The sequence below is a fragment of the Catharus ustulatus genome, chromosome 1 (assembly GCF_009819885.2).
Source record: "Catharus ustulatus isolate bCatUst1 chromosome 1, bCatUst1.pri.v2, whole genome shotgun sequence".
In the NCBI taxonomy this organism is placed as follows: domain Eukaryota; kingdom Metazoa; phylum Chordata; class Aves; order Passeriformes; family Turdidae; genus Catharus; species Catharus ustulatus.
The window spans coordinates 131,519,769-131,535,148 of record NC_046221.1 but is presented as its reverse complement, the minus strand read 5'-3'; the positions used below and the strand labels follow the sequence as shown (position 1 = coordinate 131,535,148).

General features: G+C 44.4%; 1 protein-coding gene across 1 annotated transcript in view; it reads left to right on the top strand.

Moving 5' to 3' along the window:
• Positions 1-6,200: 6,200 nt before the first annotated feature.
• The window catches only part of ZNF704 (zinc finger protein 704), a 104,448-nt gene continuing 95,268 nt past the window's right edge, over positions 6,201-15,380 (top strand). Inside the window, exon 1 of the mRNA XM_033051075.2 lies at positions 6,201-6,476. Within this exon, the coding sequence (XP_032906966.2) occupies positions 6,201-6,476 (276 nt within the window). The remainder of the gene's footprint in view (positions 6,477-15,380) is intronic.

Sequence of the window (15,380 nt, the reverse complement as noted above, 5' to 3'; positions counted from 1 at the left end):
TTAAAATAGCATTTCAATTATCTTTCATTTCCTATATCCTTCCTTTAATTCTGGTGTCATTTCAGGGATTGTTACTCACACACATTGGTGTTATCCCACATGAGTGAGCACAAACAACATAGAAATTCCCTCAAATAGCTGTGTGTGTGTGCAAGTGTAAAATAAAACCCCAACTATGTATATATGATTATTTCTATTTTATGCTTGAACATTTGCATTTCAGAGGCCTGTGTGTCCTGTGTGTCTGCCCTCAGTGTAAACTCTTTGGGTTTTTTTGTCCGGCACTGTTTTTGTTCAGAAAAAAAGTTTTCTTTTTCTGGCTTCCTTTTTTGTTCATGTTCAGTCAGCTAATTAAGTAGGAAAATGTTAGTCTTGCTTTTTTCAAGTTCATCCCTTTGTTTTTCTCAGTCTAGTTAATTTGCAGAAAGGGGAACCATAGTCACTGTATTAGCACTAGCATGAAACTCCAATGAGCTGGCCTCTCTTTTCAGGGGGAACAAAACCTTTTAAGAGACATAAACATGTAAATCATGTTTAAGTACTAATGGCAACAGGAAGACCTCTGGGCAGGGGGTTGGTGTTTATTCTCTTGCAGTCCAAGGATGGACTGGCTGGAATTCCTTTAGTTTCTGTAGCAGTGAGGCTATTCAGACCTAGTCAGTGTTTCAGAGTGGTAACTGAAAAGTAATCTGTAATGTCTGGTGAATTATTCCACTTCATTCCAACGCATGGCTGGCAGTAGGACCTCCTTCACGCAGAAGGCAGAGCCTTGTCTGCAGGGTGGCATTTTACTGCACAACAGCAAGACGCAGAAGTGACCCTGTGCTCCCCGCTCAGCTGACAAGCGGGGCAGAGGCGTGTCACAGAAGCGATGATTTCGCGTACTGAGACGGGGGTCGGAAGGTTGCCACCTCTCCTTTTGAGCAGCATCTGGTAGACAATTTTCTGCCTAATATTGTCAATCATTCCCTTGTTCTTGAAGGTGCCTGGCTGTCCTCCCAGCTGGAGTGAGAACTTCAATGATCACTAGAAAGCAAAACAAATGCAAAGTTTACAAAGGGAGTGTGGAGAAGGCAGGTCCCCGAATAAAGAAGTTGGCAGGGGCTCAAATGCCTGGGATTATGAGGAAAGTGGAACACACACACACAGTGCACATGCTGGTTTGAATACCAAAGCTCAAACAAATACATTTGTTGCACACTAAAATGTGAAAAGTGAATGACTAGTTGATTTATGTTAGGTTATATTTGAAAAAAAAAGTGATTAAATGTGCAGTAAAATGAGGGTCTATTTGTTTTGTATTGCTGCTAGGTATTTTAAAGGCAAGAACTGAAGCATAGCATCAGTCTGGGAGGAGGCAGAAGCAGGGTGATCTTGCCTCTAGTGATAAAAAGCTGGCATTCATGGACAAGGGGAAAAGATATTCAGATATTAAAGAAAATAACAAAAATGTATTCTTTCCTTGAAGGCATATTAAAAAAAAAAAAGGAAAAATAAAAAGAGAGCTAGCTGAGGCAGGATTTGGGGTAGTCCAATAAAACGCCTGCTGTTGATGTAGCCACCTCCTATGAGGCAAACTAAAGCTCACCAGTACTAGTGCTTGTTAGCTGTGGCTAGTGCTCGTCCCTGCTGGAAGCTGCACTGCTGAGTGATGGTCCCTGGTGGAAGCAGTTCTGGGACCAGTGAGCAGGGAGGTTACAGAGTAGTGTCTCCTTCAGCGTTATGGAAAGATCTCTGCTTTTTGAAGTAAATGGAACTTTTTCTCTAGATGTAATGTCAGGGAAGCTTTCCCTGCAGTCTTGATCATAGTAGCAACTGCTGAATAGAACAGAATGTCAAACAGATCAGTAAATAATGATATTAAAAATTTGAGGGATGCTTGACGATGGACTAAATGAAATGTTTGGGAAAAGTATGTATCATAAGACAACTACACCTGATGTTAATTAGCACAGAGTAGTTAAGGCAGTGCTAGGGAAAGCCAATTTTTTTTTCTGTGGCTAGTGCACAGGGCTGCCCAGTGGGAATACTGAAAGAAGTTAGACAATAATTATTCAAGATGAACTGAAAATCTGTCAGTGTAGTTCATCTTCATAGATTGCTCTAGAAGAACTTCTAGAGGGAGATATTTATGCTTATATGTACTTATCATTTGAATTGTCTCATATGTCTTTAGAGAGAGAGAAATTTCGTTTTTGGAAATATGAACTGATTGTTAAGGTTAGAGGCAAAGAAGCATCTGAAACATTTCTGCTGTGTTGGAGAGCTGTGTACACAAAGGGAGTGTGGATGTGCACATTAACTTTTAATAAGCTTGGAAATCATTGACATGTAAACAGCTCCTATTCCAGACAGAGCCTGTACTTATGTTAGAGCCATATTATGCTGTGGTACAATCATGAGATATCTCTGTTGAGCTAAGTGATACCATATTACCCCGTATATCACAAGACTTTACTTGATGTCAGGCCATGGCTATGGGCCAGAATCATTCAGCAGATCACCCCAAGAGTGCTAAGACTGAGTGTCAGGCAAAAAATGTTGATGTGTGATAGTAGGTTATGACCTGTGTTTGACTTTTAACTGTTTGTGAATGTAAAGATACAGAAGAAGACTGTATCTAGGACTCCCTGACTTCCTCCACAATGTAGCTGCCCTGGGAAGCACTGGAAGGACAGCAAGGGTTCAGCTGCAGCTCCATTCATACTGCAAGTCAGACAGACTGGAAGAAATGGAGCAAACAGTCATTTCTATCTTTTGTTTGTATCAAATATTGTGAGAGAAGTTATTCCTACTACAGCTCCAATCTGGCTCGCCTGAGAAGTGCTAGAAATCTTTAACCAATCTGTTGTAGAGTTGTCAACACTGGGTTCTCATTGCATTTGATAACCCAAAGGGAGTAAAAAAACATTAGCAGCTCAGATTACTAATGGAAAGTCAGTCTTCTCTAAATGCCTTCCTGGGAGTGCCCTGGCCATCAGCCTAGTGACCTCTGAATTGTCATTCCCTCTGGACCCCAAAACTATTTTGGCACCTCTCCCTCCACCAGAATTTGGTTACACTTTTCCTCTGTCACCCTGACCAACTCTTGTAGGGCTCACATGCTGTCCTACTCTGTTTCAAGATCTGATGGGCCATGATCTGATGGAGTCCTGTGGAGACGAGGCAGCATTTTTGGGGGATGGAGCATCCTCCTGCAGGTTGGCAGGCAGGCCTGGGATGTTTTGTGTGTTCCTCAGAATCTGCCTGAGCCTCTCTGCCTCCTGCCACCACGTTCCCAAACCAGAGAACCCAACTAAGTAATTCTTGAAGCAATTATTGAGCTGACAACTAAAAGCCTGATAATCGGTTAACAATCTCTGCTTTTATGTTCACCCCCCAAACCTTGAGGCAAGAGGTGTCAAGTTAGCTGTACCCTACATCAAGTCCCAGAACAAACCTGGCAAAAAGTATGAATAGGGAGTTCAAAGAGAGGCTGAAGTGTGAGCTATCAGGGGAGATAACAGATGTGCCTGTACAAGCCCAGCTATCATCACCACTGTTTTCTGCAAGAGATCCTTTGGTTTCCATTCTGTTATTTGTGGTGTTCACGCTAGCACATAAAAACTAATTCAGTGATAACACACGTGCTGCACATAGTTTCTAAATTTGTTTCTTGTTTTGCTGCAATTAAAACATACAGGAGTTTGAAAAAGTTAAAGCAGTCTCTCAGTATATATCCCAGTATGTGGCAGATAGGAATGGGACCCATAGTAACACAATTATAATTCAGATAACTGTGAACACAGGACACTATAGAAGATCACAATAAGATTCAGGTAGTATTCAAATGATATAAAACATTTCAAATAATTGGAATTATTCTATTTACATGCCTTTAAGGTATAAGGAACTATGACTATCATTGAAATTCATGTTGAAATTCACAGTTAAGGAAATACCTAAGCATAACTTAATTATGTCAAATATAAACTCTAAATCTGAACATTCAGCATAAGAATAAAATTTTAAAAAGCATTTATCTTTTTTTCTTTTTCCCTTCCACAGATCTCCCCTTTATGCAACATCAGCTTCAAAAAGCTATGACTGATCCACTCAGCCAGGTGTCAAGAAGCTAAGTACACATGTGGTGGCAGGAAAAGAGACAGCATCTAGTGGCAGCATGTACCAGGAGTTTTGGCTGCTGTTCTGCTGAGATGGGCTGAGCCCACATTGCAGTGCACCTGGTCAAAGCACAGGGAAAACATCTGGAAATGACCCTTTTGGAGCAGTGAGGAAATACTGCTGGAAGCCCTGATATGCGAGAATTTGCCAGCAATTTTGTTGCAGAGCTTGACCCAGATCTCTGGGAACCTTGAAATAATGAATGCAAACAACTGGTTTGTGGATTGGGTTGAGAGAATTCAAACAACTTGCATAGTTTGACATGAAAAATAACTTCAGTATTTCTTTAAGAATGGGTACTATATTATGTATAATTTCTTGCCTAAAAGATGCTGTATGCTATATTCCAGAATGAAAAATAGCATTACTTTTGGAAAGGGATGAATTAGCCCAGGGTGAAGCTTGGCCCCATGCTGACAATATGTGTACATTTGGTCTGTTGGCAGGTCTCTAGAACAGAATGTGCAGGGAGAAAAGTATTGAACACTGAAAAGGGAATGACTGTAATTCACTTGTAGATGGAAAAGAATATACAAATGGCTCAAAATGTGTAAATGCGTTTAAGATTTATAGAGAAAGAGTTTAGGAAAAGCATGTGACAACTTTAAGTATAATTCAATCTCAGGAGGCATTAATGAATGGCATAGAAGCCTGTAGCAAATTTAAATGCTGGCCACAGTAACTTCAAACTTTTTGGAAACTATTTTAATTTTTTTTAAAGCTTTTCAGAAAGGCATTTTAAAGCTTAAAGCATAGAATTTAAACCAGAAAATATTTCCCTAACTGTTCCAGATAATTTTCTTCTCAACAGGGCATAGATACTACTGCTTCAATTATTGATCTTGAAAAAAAACCAAACAATTTATTTTGGGGTTTTTTTTCCCCTCCAAAAGTTCAATTTTTCCCAATTTATCTATTTTTAGGGGGGGGAGAAGTGAAATAATTTTATTTTCCTGAGGCCCGAGAAATCTGGCAGCCTGTCCTGCAGGTGGAGGTTGTCACAGGAACCCAATTTCCAATTAGGTTGGACAAGACCTTTGAGATCATCGAATCCAACGTGTGACTGAACACCACCGTGTCAACTAAATTACAGTACCAAGTGCCATCTCCAGTCCTTCCTTAAGCATCTCTAGGGACCGTGACTGCCTCCGCCACCTCGCCTGGGCAGCTCAGTCCCATGTCCAAACACCCCTTCTATGAAGAAATTCCTCCTGATGTCCAACACAAACCTCCCCTGGCGTACCTTAACACTTCATCCTCTCGTCCTGTCACTGCTTATCTGACAGAAAAAGCCGCCCTCTGCCTGGCTACAACCTCCTTTCAGGGACTTGTAGAGAACACTAAGGTCCCCCCCGAGCCTTCTTTACTCCAGCTAAACAACTCCAGCTCCCTCAGCCACTCCTCACAGGACTTGTGCTCCAGACGCTTCCCCAGTTCCACCGCCCTTCTCTGGACACGCTGCAGCACCGCAATGTCCTGTCGGGCACCCCGGCCCCCCTGCCGTGTGGGCACAGCGCAGGCGGGCAGGCCCGGCCCGGCGCGCCGCTCCCCCGGCAGGGCGCTCTCTCTCGGGGCGAGGCGGTGGGCGGCGGGGCCGGCCTGCCCGGCAGCGAGACCCGCCCGCGCCTCCGGGCGAAGGCAGCGCGGCCCCGGCGCCCCGCGCCTGGCGGAGCCGCGGCCGGCGGGAATCCAGTCCGGGTTTTGGCGCCGGGGACCGGCGGCGGCGAGGAAGGGCGAGCGGGAGGGGACCGCGCGCTGCGCCCGACAGCCGGGCCGGGCCGGGCCGGGCGGGCAGCCGGCGGAGTAGGAGGGCGCCGGGAGCAGGTGGGCGAGCGGCGGGGCGGCCGCGCCGGCTCGGGCCCGCCTGGCCGCGGTCGCGGGCCCCCATGGCCGCGGCGCGCCCGCCGCACACACCCACCGCCGCCCCGCGGTGAGCGCCGCCGCCGCCCCTTGGGCACCTCGGCGGGACCGCTGCCCGCGGCCGGGGCTGAGCGCGGCGGGAGGCGGCCGGGCCGGGCCGGCCGGGCGGAGGCACCATGCAGGCGCGGCGCTTGGCCAAGCGCTCCAGCATGGGCAGCCGGCGGCTGAGCGCGGCGGCGCCGCAGGTGGACGCGGTCCGGCCCCCCAAGCCCGAGAGCGCCTGGAGGCCGCCCCGGCGGGAGGGCTCCGCTGTGGCGCTGGAGGAAGAGGACGAAGACGAGGATGTGGTGGTTGAAGTGGAGGAGGAAGAGGAGGAGGAGGAGGGCGGCCTGGGGAGCGCCCCCCCGGCGCTGGCCGGCCACGGCAAGGGCCCCCTCCGGGGGAGCCTTAAGGTGCGTCCCGGGAGGGCGCGGTTGGGGGGCCCGCGCGGGGGTGCGGGCCGGTGAGGCGGGCCGGGCCGGCCGGTGTCCCGGGCCGTGCCGGCGAGCGCTGGGGGCGGCCTGGGGCTGGCGGCGGGGCTGGCAGCGGGCTGGCGCCGGGAGGCTGCGGGGCACTTCGACGGCGGGCGGGCCGGCCCTCTGCAAGTCCCAGGCGAAGCGGGCTGCGGGGGTGGCTGGCTAAAAGCGGACGGGGGGCGTGGGGAGCCACCGGGGTCTGGAGGAGTTTGAGCATTGGGAGTGGAGAGTTGGCTGGGTGAAGCTCGCGGCTGGCGGGCTTGGAAGGATGTTCAACCCGGCCGTGTGCTCAGAGGTGTTCGGAGAGCTGAGCCTGCGGGGCGTGCGAGCTGCCGGGGCCGGGCAGGGCTCCTGCGAGCGCGGGTGGCCGTGTCAGGAGGCCTGGGGGGGCGACCTGTGGAAAGTTTAGCAATGCAGCCCTTCTATGCAGAGGCCCGATTCAAATCCCATCGAAGCGTGCGCCGGCAGTGCGCCGAAATCGGTGCGGTTTGGAACAACCTGATGAACACACCCACTGACTGAGATCCCGCAGATTTAGACTTAATGATTTTATTATGAAGCGTTTTCTGTAATTGTTTTTCTCTTGGGATAACAAGGGTAGTAGGATTTAGTCTATGTATAGTACTATAGAGGATTCGTGTGATGTCCACTGGTTATGGAAAATAACTGTGTATGAAAATTTAAAGGGCACCCATTTTAATTGATTTTTTTTTTTCAATCTAGGTAATAATTCTTACTTAGTAAGAGTTCAAGGTTGGATAACGAGGCGTGCTGTATTACCATTAGGGTCTTTCCTGTATCCACAGATGGGGGGAAAAAAAAGGAAACAAATCCCAAACAAGCAATACACAAAGGAAAATAGCAGCAGAAATGCAAGTTATCCTCATAGTACTTCAGAGCAGTTTTGTTCCAGCACTGAGAGAATCAGTCTGACACAGTTGGGTCATCAGACTGTAGCTCTTCACTGAGTTTGTTAAATGCCACGAGTTGTGATTATGGTGTCTGGGTCAGACCATCCATGGTGCTGAGGCCTGACAGGCTGGAACAACTTTGTTGCTATTGAACCAAGGCTTGACACTTGAGTGGTAGCCTTAGAATGAAGAGCACCATAATGGGCTTCTGGTCCCATCATTCTCCCCTTAGTAATGGAAGTCTTAAGTGGTAAGGAGGCTTAGAGGGAGTTCCTGTGTGTACCTAACGGGAAAAAAGAGTGAAATTCTCAAGTGGAGCGCAATAAACTGAAATATAACTGGATTATATAGGTATAATCTGCATATAATGTGGGAGTACATTGTCCTCTTTGTCAACCCTCAATATACTTTTAAGCAGTAGGGCTGTTAGAGGTTGCTGGTATTTGTGCCTTACACTTAGGAGTATGTGTACATACAGAAGTAGTGTGCTTTCATGTATTTACTTCCTTGAATAGTAACCTACCTAATAGGTGAGATAAGTGTAATAATGCCTATTAGTCTACTTTTTGTGTACATAATAAACTGTCAAGTCACTGTTGATAACCAGGTGCACGTATTTACCCTCTTTGGAGGAATGTTTCTAACTGTCATTACCTGCTCAGTTTCTGCTTTCTCTGTTTGTACTTTAGAGTATTATAAACTGCAAGGGCTTAAAATTTAACATTGTAAATAAACTATCTTTGGTTTCTGTGTATTTCTTTAAGGATTGCTAGTGTGGGAGTTCTCAAAGCTTAATGGGAGGGTTCTTCCAAGTCATTTTAAAGCAACGGATTAAACTTCTCTGCCTTTGGCATTGTGTTTCTGAGTGCTCTTGAGCCTGAAGCAACTGAACTGCAAAGGTGCTTCCCAAAAGTGGCTCTTGGCTATGTGGACCTGCGTGTGTTGGAAGGTGGTTTTTCCAAGTGGGTTGTGTTTCTATTAATGAAAGAAGCAGGCATAAAATGAATACTGAGGTCCAGCTGCAAAACACTGGAAAGGTAATAGACTGGCAAGATCTGGTTGTTGTTTGTCACCTGGAATTCCTTCCAAATGGAAAAGTGGCATGGAGTCAGCAGCATTTGACTCCCAGACATGGGCTTCTGAATTGGGTACTATAGTCAAAGTGTTTTGAAGGGGTATCCCCTCCTGAGAGATGGCATAAATTGTTGCATTGACCAATATTCTTCATAATAAAAGAAATCATAAAGAGCTTCAAAATTTATTTGGACATGAAAGCAAAGTGATCTGGGTTTTTACAGTGTATGCTGTCTGGATAATGCAATTAAGAAGCATCACATGGTGTTCTGGTGTGTATTCACATGTACACTTGATGTCTATACCTTTGGGTGGAATGGCATTTTAAAGCTAGAGGTTTCAGGGCCTTGTGACAAAATCACTTCCATGACTGCCTGTGATAGGTGGATAGAGGCATCATAGGGTCAGCAATGGAATTAATATTGTTTAAAAGTGCCTGAGAATTTGGTCCACTAGTCAAAATCAGCAAAGTACTTGCACTATTAGGTCTTACAACCATATTCTTTGCTCCAGAAAGAAATCCACTGTGTGACTGCACCTTTGACCCTCACTCTTAAGCATGAGGGTAGACAGGAAGAAGTACTTTATAAAGATAAATATTATTTCTCCTGTTTCTGAAGTAATGGAAAGAGAGAACATATATGACAAAAAAGAGAGACTGGTGGTCATGGGGAAGATACAAAAATTGTGTCTTTATGTTGCTGTAGCTGTCTAGCTGTCCAGGAGGAGACCACAGGAAAACATTTTTTTGCTTTTTCTCCCCTGCTATGCTACTATGCTAGAAGAGGCACGAGTGTTCTGTGTGTGGCTGGTGGGTAATGGCAGAATAGCCAGTCTTGGAGAGCCTATAAAGCCTTGATGAGAAGTGCTGTGGTTTTTTTACTTTGTCAGAACTAGTTCATTAATCTCTATATGGAAATTAATTACACCAAGGTGCTGATTATGCAGACTCATTTTGCATGTGAAACCCTTTTTGTGCAGCCCGTATTTGCTTTGGCTGCATTTAGATTTTCAGCCATTTGAAATGAGATGAAAAAGTATAAATAGTGCAATTGCTAGTACTTTGTCTTGAAGCGTGGGTTAATTTGCAGTCCTGTTTAATTCATCTTTCGTACACAGCCTAGTTCAGATATCACAGTCACATTAGTGCCATGCTGGGGTTAATGCAGTCTGTGGAAATTGCTGAGTTTGATGATGGGGAAAGGAATTTTGAAGTAGGGTCCATGAGCAGTCTCCAATGCCGACTTTACCAGGTACTTAGAAGAAAACCCCACTGCAAGTAGCAGAGTTATGCTAATTTGTCTGTGAACCATGTTCAGAGTGCTGTGATTGAGAATGTGGGCTAGTAGTGAACATGGGCTTGTGACAACATGCCAACATGTTGCAATGTTTTCTCTGCTGTTATGAATAGTGAAGGGGTTAGTGCTTTCTTCTGTTCAGCCCAATTGAGTTGCCAGTTTATCTCCAGCCCAATTTCTGTCCCCAGGCTAAGAGTATGAACACAGGACGTTCCTAATCCAGCTGAATATGAGTGCTGCACCTGTTCCTCAGCCAGGGAACTACCAGTTCCAGATACTGCCTTGCTTATGAGCACCTCTTCATAGTTCAGAAGGATGAATTTCCCACAAGTGGATTTGATCCTGCAAATACATGGCTCCCAAAATGATGGAAAATGATCAGATGAGGAGTCTGAAAACTAAAGGCCCAGAGAGCTGTGTGGTGCTGGTAGAGGAATACAAAAGCCCAAGCAGTGTAAGCAAGACTTTAACTTCATGCTTACACTTTAACATTGGGCTCAGTTTTACCCACCTTGTGAAGTGAAATTTATGACAGGTGCAAAGTAAGGAGCATGTACAAGTCTGGTCCAGAGGTTTCAGAGTGGAGATGGCAGACGTTGGTAGGAGTTCATGAAAAAATATGCTTTTGGACAGTTTTTGTGGTTTGTTATGTTTTGTGTTGATTTTTTCACCCTTTGTTTTTTAAAGATAAAGACATCTATATGATATATGGGATGCAGAAGAATCTTTAGAGCTTGTGTGGAAGAAATGAGTTGCCTTGTAGTTATGTGTTGTTCAGCTGTGTTGAATCTCTTCTGCTCCTTCTTTCTAAAGCTGAGTATGAATTCATTGTTGGCCTTTAAATCAGACTTTCAGCTTTGCAGTGTGAATGGACTGTATACTCATTGTGGACAAAAAAGTGGGTTTTCCTGCTTGATTAGCAAAGTGTTATTTAATTTAGCTTTCGTGTGTGTGTGTGCAAATGTATTTTCAGAGGCAATTTGCAAAATACAAGCTTCAAATACCAGATTTGCTTAGTGGGGGAGAGATCTTGCAAGACACATTAGGAACTTAGGAGGAAAATTAAATGTTCCCTAGACTAATAATGATAATGTTATTTTTATAAATACTACTAGTTATTAGAACACCAGAACTCATGTCCTGAACCTGGAGCCTGTTAAGCTAGGCTTTGTACAAACTCAGAACAAACATGATCCTGGTCTGCCACTTCTGCAAAGAGTAACATGAGATATGAATGGACACTGATGTACTGTGAGGAACAACTAAAGGCTGAGACAAGAGAGGCAAATAAACACCAGTAGCTTAGCCATATTTTTGTAAGTAGATAAAGTTAATTAATTTTTAAATTTCAAACTTCATTCAGTTTCTTGTTGTTGAGTGAAAACCTGTCTAGTGAAGTTGTTGTGAAAAATTCATGGATAGACTTGGGATTTTCTTATTTTCTTCCTTTTGAAAAAAATTTTAAATTTATACATAATACGGATTACTGGAGACAGAGCTGGGGGTGGTGAGAAAGTAAGATAGTGTTTTTTTCTCCACTCTCCCCTGATAAAGAGTGAATGGGACTAATTTGCTGAGGATTTTTTCTTGTAATTTTCTTGTTGTTGTTGTTTGGACACAAACCAAACGAAACCACTTTGCCTCTAAAGGGAATTATATTAGAAAACTGTAAAAATGAAGCCACTAACAGTTCTGATCTTTATTTGCTATATTGTTTTTGGTCTAGAATGAGATCAGTTGAGAGTGATCAGTTGACAAGCCTCCAGGTATTCAGTACATACCAGTGGATAGGGATGTGCTGCTCAGTCTCTGTCACAGAATGTTTGAGTTGGGAAGGGACCCTGGGAGATCACCTGGCCCAACCCCCCTGGATCCAGTAGGGTCATGTAGAGCTGATTGCCCAGGACCGTGTCCAGGTGGGTTTTGAATATATTCAAGGAGGGAGAGTCTACAGCCTTTTTGGGCAACCTTGTGCCAGTGCTGGGTCACCCTCACGATGAAGAAGTGTTTCCTGATGTTCAGAGGGAACCTCCTGTATTTTAGTGTGTGGTCATCGCCTCTGGTCCTGGCACAGGGCACCACTGAGAAGAACCTGGCTCTGTGTTCCCTCCATTCAAGTGTTTCTAGACGTTTTTAAGATTCCCCTAAACCCTCTCTTCTGCTGGCTGAGCAGTCCCAGCTCACCTCATAGGAGAGATAATCCAGTCTCTTAATCACAGAGTCAGAACAGTTTGAAATGGAAAGCACCTTAAAGATCATTTAGTTCCAAGCCTATTGCTATGGACAGGGATGTCATTTGCTGACCAGACCAGGTTGCTCAGAGCTCCATCTGACCTGTACTTGAACACTTCAGGACTGGGGCATCCACCACTTCCCTGGGCACCTGTTCCAGTGCTTCACCACCCTCTGAGTAAAGAATTTCTTCCCAACAGCTACTCTTAACATGTCCTCTTTTCATTTTAAAACTGTCACTCTTTGTCCTGCCCGTATAAAAAGTCCCTCTCCCTCATTTGTACCTTTGAGGTACTGGAAGGCTGTAAATGAGGTCTCTCCAAAGCCTTCTCTTCTCCATGTCAAAATCATTCTGGTGGCCTTTTGTTTCACTTTCTCTGGTGTGTCCATGTCTTTCCTGTATTTGGGATCCCAGAACTGAACCTGTCATTCCAGGTGTAATCTCTCCAGGGCCTTAGTAGAGGTGACAGGATCACCTCCCTTCATCTGCTGTCAATACTTTGTCTAATGCAGTCCAGGACATGGTTCAGCTTTTTGCCACAAGGGCTCACTGCTGACTCATGTTCAACTTGATGTCCACTGGAAACCCAGGGCCTTTTCTACAAAGCTGTTTTCCAATTGGACAGCCTTCAGCACAAACTAGTGCCTGGGATTGTCCCTCCCCAGGTCCAGGACTTCACAGTTCCCCTGCCTGGGTTTCTAGAGGTTCCTATTAGCTCATTTTCTCTAACCTGTAAAGGTTTCTGTGGATAGCAGCATGACTGTTGGGTGTATCACCCACTCCTCCCTGTCTTGTGAACCCTTCCTAGGGATCAAGGTGAGTCTGACTAGCCAGCCTGTAGTTCCTGGGTCTTCCTTGACTTTTTTTTTCATCTGAAAACTGAGTATTGAGAAAGTGCTTTTCATGGGCTGGTAATTAACATTTGTAATGTGTCCTGTGACAAGTGCAGATGCACAGACCATCTGTGTTTTGTTGATCTTGTACTCTTCCAAGCTTTCTTCAGACCCAAGGTTACAGAGAAGTCTAAGAATCCTGTAAATCAGCTTTGAACTCTCAAGTCCTACTCTGTTTTTCCAGCTGCTAGATTAGAAATTCCAGTGCTACAAGAGCACCAGGGAGCTCTTACTAGACTGTGGGATAGATTGGTACCTCAAAGATGTGAACTAGGCTGTTTGGGCAACCAGGAGCATGCTGGTCCTTGCTGGTGTCTGCTCTGTAAATACTGCTATGGATTGAGCAATGATGCTTTTCTTTTTTTTTTTTTTTGTTTTTATTCCCTCAGAATGAGTCCCCATTGGCTTTATAATACTTTCAAGTGATTTATTGAATTGCTTATTTCTAAAAATAGTGAGCAGCTTGACTAATACTGCAGCTTAAGGCCAGCCCAAAGACTAGAGAAGGGCAATAGGTTAAAAGAGAAACTCTTAAGTGGTTTTTTTTATTTACAAAAATTGAACAGGAAGTATAAGGTGGATGAAAAGACCATTCATTATCTCCTCTGGGAATCAGCTTTAATTTCATGAGCTTGTGTTCATGTTTTTCACTGTAGCACGTTGCCAAGCAGAGCACATAGGAATTTAATGTTACCACTACGGCTGCTGAACAATCTGTGATGGGATCACTTTCGCTACTCTGGCACCTTGCCAAACTTTCCAATCTCAAATGATTATTGCAGTGACATTTGTCTTATTGTATTAAAAAGTAAGTGTGTGGGTGGTATTTGTTGTTTGACAACAAAACTAATGAAGACAGGAAACTGAACAACTTCTGTTGCTTGAACTTTGAATAAAAATACAGATCTTTTTATTTGTGTTTTTGCAAAACATACAGAGTATAATTTCCATAAAATCCTGACCCAGTGGAAGTTGATGGAAAAATCCTGCTAGTTTAAGCAGATTTAGGATTTCAGCCCAATTAATTGAACAGAAGTATGAATCTACTAGTAGCCTAAAACCTTTTCATAGTGGTCTTAATAATTGTAAAAGACTGTTATGATCGCTAAACACAAAGTCAGAGGGAAGGTAAAATGCCTCGGTGATCAGATACTGATGTGTGAAATTATATAGCTCAGTGTTTTACCATCTTTAATGTATTTTTTTACATGGTGGATAAAAGATTATTTGAACTTTAGATGGGCAGTGCTGTTAAAACAAGCAGTCAAGATTGGATGGTTACTTAAATTTCATTTTCTGCTTCAGCAGATAAGGTGGCTGATACTGGCATCATACTGACATAGAGAGCAAATTGTACAATCACCTTCTATAAACCGGACTTTGTAAAGCTGGCAAGATAAACATTTGAACCAGCCTGATCTTTATGTATGTGTGCATATCCCTTTTAAATTGTATAAAAAACCTCTGACTGGATCCAAAATGCTTTTTACCTCATATTTCTCAACAGTTTTCTTTCTGTAATAAGTGACGAGAAATATGAGTACTTCCAGAGGAAAAAAAAAAGTCTTATTTAAAGAGAACACTGTGATGCAGTCCTTGCTGCCTTTTGGTCTAGGTCAGTGGTGATCCATAAGGCCACAGAAAACCATTCACATCTGGTTTACAGAGCTATAGAGAAAAAGCAGTGAAATGAATAAGGGTGAATTGGTGATTACTAAGGTTTTTCAGCGATATTTTGCTTCAACATGTGTGACCAACAGTGTTTCAGACAATTGTCCCAACTTTCTCAGAGAAGGAGAGAGGTGGTTGGTTTTGCAGATGTTTCTTTTTCCAGGCTGGTAGGTCCATCTGCTGGAGCAGCAGCGTGGGTAGCATAGAATGCTTTGTGCCTGGGCACTGGATGAAACAGTTTGTCAAGTTTATGTTTCATCAATTCCAAAAAGGGTAAAGTATTCCCTGTCCTGTCTTTCCTCCAGCTCCCAGTTACTCACAGGCAGCCTTGTGCTTGTGCCAGAATTTATTGTGTCCTTTTGTGGGTTACTGAAACAGTGGAGAACACGTGCAGCAGCATCTGTAGACTCTCTGGTGTCCTTCAGTTGTGGTGGATCAAGGAAGGGTTTGCCAAGTATCTTGACAGTGCAGAGGAAAAGATGGGATATCACAGCTAGGACAGGCATATGGAGGAAAGAGAAGGTTAGAAATGGAGCAAGACTTCATCCTTTAGAAGACAGAAGCCATGTGGCAGTTGGACTGTGCTTAACTTTGGGCCTGATGGTCCTTCAGGTTCTTTGTGAAGGCTTTTCTCCCAAGAGAGATTGTTGCATCCCTGTAGTGGTTTGATAGAGGGCTGATTCCTGGAGCAGCTGGAGAAGGTCCTGTTTTGCCTCTGCATGTTTTTACTGATGTTATTCTGTTGCTTCTGGGGGTAATGA